The sequence below is a fragment of the Oryzias melastigma genome, linkage group LG5, assembly GCF_002922805.2.
Source record: "Oryzias melastigma strain HK-1 linkage group LG5, ASM292280v2, whole genome shotgun sequence".
Lineage (NCBI taxonomy): Eukaryota > Metazoa > Chordata > Actinopteri > Beloniformes > Adrianichthyidae > Oryzias > Oryzias melastigma.
The window spans coordinates 7,986,623-7,998,284 of NC_050516.1; the positions used below are offsets into that span (position 1 = coordinate 7,986,623).

Here is an 11,662-nt window from a genome sequence, read left to right on the forward strand (position 1 = left end):
TAGCCTTTTCGAAAGGCCTGACGCCGAACGTGGAGCTCTGAGCTCTGAGGACAAAACCGTAGGAGCTGCCATGCTGAAACAGCAGCTGCATGATGGTGTTCAGCAGAGCTTTGTCCTTCCTCCACATGAGATGCATTGAGAATGAAATCTCAAAAAAGTAAATGTCAATAGCTTACACGCCTGCCTAGAATGCATGCCTCTGAGTCTGTCATGTTTCCACCTTTTTGATTAAGGCAAAGCAACAGACGCAGCAGACAGAGACGAAGGCCTCATCTCAGTGAAGAAATGTAATTTTGTCCAAAGGAAATAAGAGTGGAGATCAGAGAACGATCAAATCAGGGGATCAATTTCATCTTTGTGTATTTGTGTGTGTGAGTGTTTGTGTGGATTTAGCAGTGTGGTTCTTTTTTCTGATGCTCCTGTTTCTATGGCATCAAAGCAGACCAACATTTGATGTTGAAGCTTAAAGCCTGGAAGCAGAGTTTAACCTCAGACTGATTTAAGGTGTTTGACCTCTGATATCAGGTCGGGATTTTGAAAAAGCTTTATCTAAAGCGGAATAAGCTTCTCTCAAACGTAAGCTGTACTTCAGACTGGATAAATGGCAAAAGAAGAAAGAAGAAGGAGCACATCTAAACGTTTCAAGATTCATATCACAGAAATACCTTCAAGGTATTCACAGGTGGAGACACTTTCAAATAAAGATGGAAACTCTTTTCTCTCTGGCATCCATCAGTTTACTCTATTTTACTATTTATCACGAATATCAAAATTTAAATGTGTGCAAAATGTTTGATTTGAAAGGGATTTTTTTATATCCATCTATTTCCTGATTTAATCAGTTTGAGTGTTTGACTGTATTAAACACCAACTAGGATAAGATTACCATTTTTTCTCTTTATCTGGTATCTGAGAGGCTTATATTATGATAAAGTTCAGTGAAAATATCATGACCGTTGACATAAATGGAGTAAAGATTTCAGAAAGCAGCGACGATGATATCTGACCTTAAAGCTGGCGTCCACGTACGTGGACGTCACATTTTGGGTTATATTACAACAGGAGATAATTCTGCTTGACTTTAAAGAGAAATCAAAAAAAAAGAGTCAAATAAGAGCTCAGGCCTTAGGAGGTAAATATTGTTAAATGTGATTTTACTCATAAATGAAATGTAATTTTCTTAATATATGTCCTCTAAAACGTTAAAGAATTTTTTTCAGAGTGGGTCTTTGAAAAGAAAGGGGGACAAATTTAACCCCGTGGGTCCTACGGGGTTAAACTGACAACTAGTGTTGGGTTGATAAAATCAATTAATTAAATCGATTTTAAATCTATTTAAATTTAACAGATCAATAATCTATTTGGAAAAATATCAATCGATTTAGCACATAAAGCTAAACTCAACTAGCTTAATACTAATGTCTAATTGAATTTCCCATAGGATGGCTAATGCTAATGCTCGCTAACATTTCACAGTATGTGAACTGGATCAGATTAATATAACATATTCAAATCATATAGTAGATTATGAATTTATTTCTAAACAAATGTGTATAAATGTGGAAACTCAAAATTGAATTGAATTGAAGAATCAAAAGAATTTAAAAAAATTGGACTCAAATCGATTCCAGTTCTTGTGAATCGAATCAAATCGTTTCTGAAAATTATAATTGATACCCAGCTTACTGACAACGCATTCTCACTCCCCGCTCGTCATGGGTGGACATACGGTTCAGGCCCCCTCCGCCTCACATATTGACGTTTTGGGTGTCCCCAACTAGTTTTTTTGATGTGCTGGGTGTTCTCAACAAACCACGGTTCCCCAACCCTTGGGACGCAAACCGGTACCGGTCCTAGGGCTGCTCGGTACCTGGCTACAGACAGGGAAAAGATGCATAAGCTAATCAGGGGTCCCCAACCCTTGGGACATGGACTGGACCAGTACCGGTATGCGAACCCTAACCTAGCGGTTCTGCGTCCGGTTCCGCCTCTGGTACCGTATCATGAAGGTTGGAGACCCCTGATTTAATGGCACCAGCTAGCATGTCAAAAACAACAAGTTGGGGACTCCCAAAACGTCAGTGACGTGGAGGGGGTCAGAACCGCGCGTCCATATATAACGAGTTGGGATTGAGAATGTGTAGCAACTGAACAATCCAAACCGGAAACAAAAAAACAGACTTAAGCCTCCTCTCTTTTTCCCTTTCTTTTCTCTGAACGGGGAATTCATCGGAGGTTACCAAAGAAAAGTTTAGGAAAATTAGAAATTACGTTTCCTTTTTCTCATGCAATTCCACTGTAACCAGAGCTCAAACTGAACCCATGAAATGAGAAGGAAAAATTGCAGAATCAATTCAAGAGTTTTTCTAAAAAAGGATGCCCTTTTTTCTTTTCTTAAGCCTGAATGACAGTTTTTCTCTTGCCGGATTTTGGGGGAGCAGAGAATTCAACAACTGACAGGTTTTGAAAAACTTGATCGCCTTTTCCCCAAAGAGCCTCCCTAATTAAAAGAAGCGTAACAGAAGCATGAAGCCACAAAGCTGTTGACTGTAGCATCGATGCTGTCTATTTGTGTTAGAGGGGGACACGAAGAAAATCCATTACAGAAAGTAATAAGCTTGTTCAGCCGGTGGGCTGTCGGATTGACCTCCAGAATTCTGCCTCAGACGTTATTCTCGTTTTATTGGCTAAAGACTCTTTAAAGGACGGAACGGATAAAATCTAAATCTCTTTGAAAACATGGAGTCAAATGAAAACAGATGGATGGATCCTGGAATGAATAGAAAGAATGGTAAATGCGTGTGGATCAGTCATGGTGGACTCACAGAGCATCTTGATGACCTGTCGGCGGCGCCCGTTCTCCACGGCCAGGTTCCTTCTGCTGCTGCTGTAGCAGTTCTTCCCCAGATGCCGCCTGGCGTGCCGCCTCTCTCTGCCTAAATGAATGCCCATCACCAGATACAGAACGCTGATGATCATCATTGGGATGAAGTAGAAGCAGGCAGTTGTGATCTGCATCAGCAAGTTATAGATCCACAGGGGCTTGAGCACGGTACATATGGCTGACTCCTCCATTTTCTCTGGCAGGTAGAAGATGCCGTGTAGGGAGGTGTTGGGGATGGCGCAGATCATCGACACCACCCACACCACCGTGATGACGCGCTTGGCATGCTGGTTGGTGGACAGGTAGCGGGTTTTGAGGGGGTGCACCACGGCGATGTACCTCTCCACGCTCAGCGCCGTGACGTTGAGGATGGAGGCGAAGCAGACCGTCTCAAAGAGGAAGGTCTTGAAGTAGCAGCCGCCCTCGCCGAAGGGGAACGGGTAGTTCTGCCACAGGTCGTAAATCTCCAGGGGCATCCCGAACATCAGCACCAGGAGGTCAGACACGGCCAGACTCACCAGGTAGAAGTTGGTGGGGTTCCTCATCCTCTTGTGCTTTGCTATCACGGCACAGGTGAGCACGTTTCCAGACAGGCCGATGAGAAAGATGAGAAGGTAAACCGTCGTCACCGGAAGGAAAAACGGAGATCTTTTGGGACCAAGAATTTCCAAAAGATTGATTTCAGTGAAGTGTTCGTTGGTAAAATTCTCAGAGGCATTTAGCGGCACGCTGTTGTTGTAGAGCGACGCAGACAAAGCAGAGGCCTGCGAAGGCAGCTCCATCGTCGAGTCAGAGGAGCCGGATGCCAGACGTCAACACTTCTTCCTGCACCAATGTGCCTGGTCTGGTTCAGCTCTAAGGGTCTGCAATAAAACGGAAAACAAACACTAAAATGATGAACAGCTCAGAGAAAACTGCTTATTGCAGTCAAACGTCTGTTTAAAATTCTTCTCCAGGAACGTTTACAGTCGACATTTTTGACCAAGTTCCTTCCAGGTAGAACACCGAAACCTTAAAGAGGAAATCAAACATCTCTGCTGCAGATTCAGAGGTGGATGAAATCCACCTTCCCTCTGCTAATGACAGCAAAGGGTCAAAGGTGATTTTTTTTACCAATTTAATTGAAGAGAAACTTGGATTTCTGGTGGTGGAGAAGAAGTAAAAACATTTGAGCATCAGTTCTCATCTTAGCACCAACCTTTTTTTTTACCTTTGTTTTCTGGCTGCTTATTTTTTCCACATTAACAAACCTTTTCCTTTGCACTTGAGGAACAAATAAAAAATGCACACACATACAGTTTCTTTCAGTTCTAAATAGAGAGAAAAATATTGTGAAAAAAGAAAAATGAACAGAAAAGCAAAGAAGCTAGAGGTGATGATTAATTTCAGCAACAATTCCATTCAGATCATAATTAGTGCTTGACGATTCGATACATAGACACAGCTGATCTGATTCACTGACCTAAAATGGATCCAGACCATCTTTGGCCAAAACTACAACCAATGTGACTTAGACATAAACACCTGGTACTGAACATCCATCCATCCATCTCTTCAGCCATCCATCCATCCATCCGTCCATCCATCTTCTTCCTCTCATCCAGGACTGGATTGCGGGAGCATCAGTCTAATCAAAGATGCAGACTTCCCCTTCCCCAGTCACTTTCTCCAGCTCCTCTGGGGGGACCCTGAGACGTTCTGGGTGAAGACCAGAGAAACTAGAGTCTCCTCTTCGTGGGACATGCCCGCAACACCTCTCCGGGGAGGGGTCCAGGAGGCATCTGGACCTGGTGTCCGATTCACCTCAACTGGTTCCTCTGGATATAGATCAAGAGTGTCCAAAGTCAGTCCTGGAGGACCGGCCTCCTGCTGGTTTTCCAGAAATCCTGCCTTATCTGCTGCTGATTGCCTGGATCAAGTGTGTTTGGCCAATTAAGAGCCTCAATGGCAGGTTGGTTGGAAAACATGTAGGACACCAGCCCTCGAGGACTGACTTTGGACACCCCTGATATAGAGGAGAAGCGGCTCTACTCCGAGCTCTCTCCGGGTGACTGAGCTCCTCACCCTATCTCTAAGGGAGCGCCCAGACACCTTCCTGAGGAAACTCATCTCAGCCGCTTGTAGTCGGGATCTTGTTCTTTTGGTCATGACCCAAAGCTCATGACCATAGGTGAGCACTGGAACAAAGATCAGCTGGTAAATTGAGAGCTTTGCTTTCTGGCTCAGCTCTCTCTTTAGCACAACGGACTGGCAGAGAGACTACATAACGGTCCAATCCGCCTGTCGATCTCACGCTCCGATCTTCCATCACTCATGAACAAGACCCCAAGATATTTAAACTCCTCCCCCTGAGGCAGGAGAACTCCACCCACCTAGACCGTGGTGGTGCAGCGGTAGGGTGGTCGACTCTTGATCAGAAGTGAGCGGGTTCGACTCCCGCCTTGCCCGCCCATGTGTTGAAGTGTCCTTGGGCAAGACACTGAACCCCGAATTGCCTCTGGTGGGAGGTTGGCGCCAGTGTATGGCAGCGGAGCCACCACCAGTGTGTGAATGTGTGAATGGGTCTGTGACTGTAAAGCGCTTTGGGCCCTCGAAGGAGGGTAGAAAGCGCTATACAAGTATACGCCATTTACCAAGTATACGCCATTTAGAGAGGGCAAACTACCTTTCTCCAGTCCAGAGCCATGGCCTCAGACTTAGCGGTGCTGACCTTCATCCCAGCCCCTCAGCAGCAAATGCTCCAATACATGCTGGAGGTCCTGGCTCGATGAAGCCAATGGAACAACATCATCTGCAAAGAGCAGAGAGGAAATCCTGTGGAGTCCAAACCAGATCCCCTCCGGACCCTGGCTGCGCCTAGAAATTCTGTCCATAGACTATGAACAGAACCGGTGATAAAGGGCAGCCCTGCCGGAGTCCAACATGCACCGGGAACAGGTCTGACTTACTGCCGGCCAGGCGAACCAAGCTCCTGCTCCGGTCATACAGAGACCGGACAGCCCTGAGTAAGGCTCCCCGGACCCCATACTCCCAGAGCACCCTCCACAGGACACCACTGGGAACACGGTCAAACGCCTTCTCCAAATCCACAAAACACATGTGGACCACACATGAGGTACTGAACAGTGCAGGTGAAGTTTTTCAGATTCCTTGTATTTCTTTAAGATAATTAAGTGTAAAAGAAATATGAGCACAAACAATAATTAATTTTAAATCCATTTTTACATAATAGAACAATGAACTTACAGTGCCTCAATCCAAACAGTATTTTTCATGATTGATAATCACTGTATTGCATTTTAAAACTATTTTTAATAGTATTAGTTGATTCACATCAATTTGATAGAATTGACTCATTGATTAATCCTTACACCCCTAAAAGAAATGGAATCAATCTGACCAGTCACCATTTTTTACAGGACAAAATCAATTAAAATACATTTGAATGTGAATGAAGTTGTTCTCTCAGAGACAGAACGCAGTAAGACGTCAGAGAACTGCGTTCTGTGAAATGCTGCTTTCAGCAACAATAATAGAGTTCAGATCGTTCTCATCAAGTCTTGGCTGTTGAGATAATTGCCAATCTACACCATGAGCTGATATATGCTAATGACTTCTTCTAAAAGGTTAATTATGAAGCCATATCAGGCTTGTCATATATCGAATCCATCATTTTTACAGATGATGTGAAATCAGACTCATTTATCTGGATTCAGATGGGAAACCTCATTTCTGTGCAGCAACTGTTTCTTCACTCTAAAAACTAATTATACTTTTCATGTTGTTACGCTTTTTTAGACAAAAGTCTAAAAGTATCTGTCATTTTCTTTTAGAATTTTTTCACAAAAGTAAGAAGTGTTTAAATCAGATTCCTTACCTTGATGAGGACGGACTGCAGGTGGATTTTTAAGCTGCACATTCTGGTGGATCATGACTGCAGTTTAAACTGAGTGGAAGCAGATAAACGTATGGACCACATGAAGATGAGCAGCTGGATGTAAAGTTGAAGGAATAAAAAGAAGGAGAAAGAGTGAGGGCGGCTGGATGAGGAGGTTTGTGAGCGCGCCGCTGCTCCGTCCCCCTCAGAGAGATTTTCTGGTGAGATGGAAACAGGGAAAGCGAGAGGGAGCCGGAGAGGAGGAGAGAAAGGGAAGAGAGAAACGCTGCCTCCACATCCACTTGTGTGTTACACACACACAAAAAACATTTGACAGAACAAAACAAAAAATTAGATTATTAAATTATTCAGTTAAAACCAACAGTGAATTTACCTGATCTGCTTACCCAAAGTAATTGAACTTTATTGCTTTATATTTGAAAAAATATAAATAAATTAAATTAAATCAAATGATAGAATTACCATCATGAATAAAACACCACAAAGTTTTACCACTGGAGTTAAAAAAAAGGGGGAAAGAAGCATGAATGGATTGAAAAAGATAACAAAAATCAAGGAAAAAAAATAATCGCAAGTAATTGTGATGATTATTATTAATATTATTTTCAGTTACAGTTTTTGCCGACTACTTATTATATGTGAATAATCACAATATAATAATAATGATAATAATGTCAAATGATTAAAACAATAATGAGATTAACCACACTTTTGTGTTGTGAATTATATTATTTTGTGTTGTGGCTTTGGATCAAAAACAGTCCAGAGAGCACTTTTTTCCTTTATTCTTATCGTCTGAAATGTTTAAAGTATCAAGTGTTAACTCAGAAATGTAATTTGTGAGCATAAAACACATCAAGAGTAAGACAAGCAGAACTCTGAAGACTCTTGTGTCTGCAGTATTACTCCAAGAAAACAGAGATGTTGACAAACAGCCATAAGAACCTGCAGATGTAAAAAATAAATAAATTCTGGTCGCTGTTCTATATTACTGCGCAGGCTGCTTTAAATAACTATTTTTCATCTTCTGGACAAAAATAAGCGGTAAGAGTTAAACTTTCTCTCTGAACTGATCCCTGTGACGATCAGCCTTTATATCGCTTTCTTTTGCCGCTGCAGTCGAGGATCAGCAACACATCATCATGTTGTCGAGTTCTTTGGTGCAGAAGTAACCCTCTGCTGATATTCCATTATCTCTTTGTTAACACTCTTCTCCCTCTAGCTTACAACCCCTCACATCTCCAACAGATGTATCAGAGCAATACAGTTGCACAGATTCCAGATCAGATGTCTGTCAGTGGATGATCAGAATGAGTGGAGCTTTGAGACTTTGGTCCACCCATTTCAGTTACTGCGACTGAGAGATTTTTCTGGATTTTGTTTGCTCTTGATCCATCATGAATAAAGAAATACTCAGATCATATTTTTTGTTATATCCTCTATGTCCTCAATTATCAGAAAAATGCTACAGGTAAGGGATAATGCTTGACAAAGTGTGCATTATCAGAAATTAGCGCACACCGTGGAAGCCTACGCTCTGATAATGCTTTCTTCTAAGGGCATTGTCCCAGGTCGCTTACAAAATAAATAATTATGCAATCAAGTTTTAGTACTTTATTCTTGTTATATTTTATGTTTTAGACACAGTAGCAGTGTTTTACAAAACCCAGACTAGTTCATACGTGGTGTGCTGAGCCGACACGACTTCAACTGCAGCGGTAGAGGAAAGAGAAATCAATGCTGATTGTCATGATGAGTTAAATAAAGCATCAGTTCAGAGACAAACTTCACCTCGTTTTTTTCCAGAAGATGAAGCAAAATTTAGTTTTAAAGAAGCCAGCAAAGTGATATAGAACATTTGACCGGAATTTTTTTTAACCTTTTTAATCCACACCCAGTGGCCAATCAGAATCGAGTATTCACACGGACTATGGTTTAAGAACATATTAAAGACACTAAAAACACAATTTTCTTTGGAATGGGTCATAACCCTTCCACTCTCCTTGGTTTGTTTACATTAAAAGTGGGGTCATCTGGACCCCACAAGACAGTGCGCTGAACTTTTTTTATCATTGATTTTTGAGTTTCACTAATGTCCATGACAGACATAAAATCCTGTCCACCTTTATCCACATTTGTCATGGAGGGACTCACACATCAATATGTGGGTGGAGTCATCTGGACCCCAAAGAGAGCGGAAGGATTTTAAAGCTGCTGCGTTTTGATGATGATGGCACATGTAAATCGAGGCAGAGGATGCTAATTTGCTGCAGGAATCAGGTTCGGTGTGAAGCCAGGATTACTGGTCCCAACTGTCCTTATATGGGCTTTCTGTGGGCAAAAACTGGTCAAACGTGTAGGATAACCCAAAAACCCCCTGCACACTTACGGGTCAGCACTAAAGGTAGGACAAAACATTGGTATGGCGAACTATCGTGATATTTCAACTCAAACGATTACCAGTCCTCTCTTTCCCTTAATCGGTTTCTTAAAATAATACCAAAGAACTCCACCAGGGGGCGCTTCGCTTGAGCATGACAGTGAAATGTAAGGATGCCATAGCGATACCATCATCCATTTTTACCAGACGGATAAGTTTTTGTCTTAAAAACATAATGGCGTAGGTACAGCGAGAACACGGAGTGCACTTTCTTCTCCGCTTTTCCGCACAGAGCGGGAAGGGAGGGGCTCCTCACGCGCTCTCACCACATCCTCCGCTAGCAGATGAAAACGCACGCGGATGTCAGAGCGGCCGCGGCTGTGTCTGTATTTTTCTACAGTAGATGCTGACAGTGATCATATACAGTAGTATTAGGCTGAACATTATTAATTTGCCTCAAAAATAATAAATGATCTGACATTAAATTCATTCAAATGCAGCATTGTGAATTTTTATTTCTACATTTTTTGTTCCTTGAAGTGAGAAGGTTATTTGAAATACTCTGCATTTTATTTCTTAATTGAAGCTTTGTTTATTAGTTACCTTAAAATGTATGTTACCATTGTAAAGACACGTTAGTGTTTATTGATAATTTTATTTGGAAAGGGCATTAAATAAATGTATTGTGTTTTAAATGGTTCTTAAAAAATTGTTTGAAGAAAATATAGATATATTTGTTTTAAAAATAGTGGTTTATCATAGATTACATTGTAATATATTGATTGTTGCCATGTTTGCCACATCAAGATACTCTGTATCGTGAGTCATGTATCATGAATCGCATCGTACTGTAAGTTACCCTTAAAATTCCCAGCCTTAGTCAACACCACATGTGACTATATTTCTTGCTTAATGATCAAATGTAATAATCAAAACCAATAATGAAGCAATAAACCAGAAAACCCTCCACTTCCTCTCAGCTCCATCTTTTGAGTCATTTTATGGTTTCTTCTAAAGTAATTCCACAAACCTAAAAGATTTAAACAAGCTGAGGTTGAGTTTTCTATTTAACTAAACTCTGAGTGTTCAGCTGAAGCAGAGGAGAAATTTCTTAAAGACAAAGGTCAAAATGTTCAAAGACGCAGAAATGACAATTTTTTGAGAAAACAAAAACCCCAGAAAAGCTGTGAGAAAGAATTGAGACGTCAGGAGGCGTGCAGAGCATCATCTTCCAAGTTTGCATGCTGTCAGCTCCTCTTTGCTGCTCATTGAGGAAACGATCACAAGCTGAGAGGAGGCCAGATAATTCTCTTCAGCTGAGTTTGCCTCATTATCTTCCTGAAGCTCCAGTCAAGGAGTTTCAGTCATTTTTCTCAATCACACGTCACAAAATAAGCTCTCAGTCTTTATCTTTTTTCCAGTAATCAATGTGATCAAATGCAACGAAGAGACTGAATCTGGGCTTTTTCCACTCCAGGGTTTGGCCATTCAAAGAAAAACAGATGCTTACCATGAATCGTAATATTAGAGGAGGATTATTCAGCCTTTTTGAGACGAGCTATTAAAGACTTTTGTCTTCTTTTATATGTAGAAATAGCACCGACAGCCCTGAGGGTTTTTCTTTCTATAAATGGAGGTTAATGCCCCAGTAATTCACTTAAATCTCTTAAGAGCCCGCGCAGTGATATTATTAATCCATTGATTTTTTTTTCTGGAAGAACAGTTGGAGAAGAGATTCCCAGAACCCTCAGCTCTTTGATGGAAAGCTGTTCATTTAGTTTCAGGTTTGTAGAGTTCATGAACACCACCGTCCTTGACGCTCTGCTGCAGTTTGGATCATATTTTACTTTATTTTCAGTCTATTTTACTTTATTTTGCTCTTCTATTTTATTTTACTTTATTTTGTTATTCTATTTTACTTATTTTGTATTTTACTTCTGTACAGACGCTGGCACTTGAATTTCCCTGAGGACCTCCAAAGCGATTAATAAAGTATTTTCTATTCTTTTCTATCTCGCAGCATAAGCGACCTTCAGCCTCTCCAGCTCCTGACTGTAGAGTTCTTGTACTGCGATGGATATATTCTGCACATGTGATGGTTTAAACAAGTATGCAGACACATGGTGCTTTTTCAGCTTCTTCAAAGCCCAAAGAGCGGGCAGTCGCAGTGCCACTCACACACTATCAGACTCTGATGGCTGTCGTGGAAATTCCTCTTGACAGAGATGGATGAGGGACGTTGTCTCGTGCAGCTGTTCACAACTCACTTCTAGAGATTGTTTTCAAAAGCCTTCAAGTAGCTAAATGTGCTCTGCAGCACGGGCCTCTTTGAAAGCATCGTAATCTCTGCAAGCTAATCCCGTCATGCTCAAATAAATAATTAAATGTTAAAAAAAATGAAAATGACGGTTTTTCCAGGTAGCAAGAGAATTCATGGTTTCTATCTGAAGGACCTCAGTGAATTCCTTTGAACTGGATCAGCACGCGTTTGTTAAAAGCA

At 41.4% G+C, this 11,662-nt stretch overlaps 1 protein-coding gene across 2 annotated transcripts in view; it reads right to left on the minus strand.

Moving 5' to 3' along the window:
- Nucleotides 1-11,662, minus strand: part of nmur3 (neuromedin U receptor 3) — a 30,208-nt gene that overhangs the window by 9,328 nt on the left and 9,218 nt on the right. Inside the window, exons 1-2 of one of the 2 annotated variants that reach the window (XM_036211825.1) lie at nucleotides 6,762-6,957; nucleotides 2,826-3,747 (exon numbers count right to left, since the gene is read on the minus strand). In XM_036211825.1, coding sequence (XP_036067718.1) covers nucleotides 2,826-3,666 — 841 coding nt within the window. In that variant the 5' untranslated portion in view covers nucleotides 3,667-3,747; nucleotides 6,762-6,957. Of the gene's footprint in view, nucleotides 1-2,825; nucleotides 3,748-6,761; nucleotides 6,958-11,662 lie in introns of those variants that run through there. The other variant, XM_024270471.2, reaches the window with a different exon arrangement.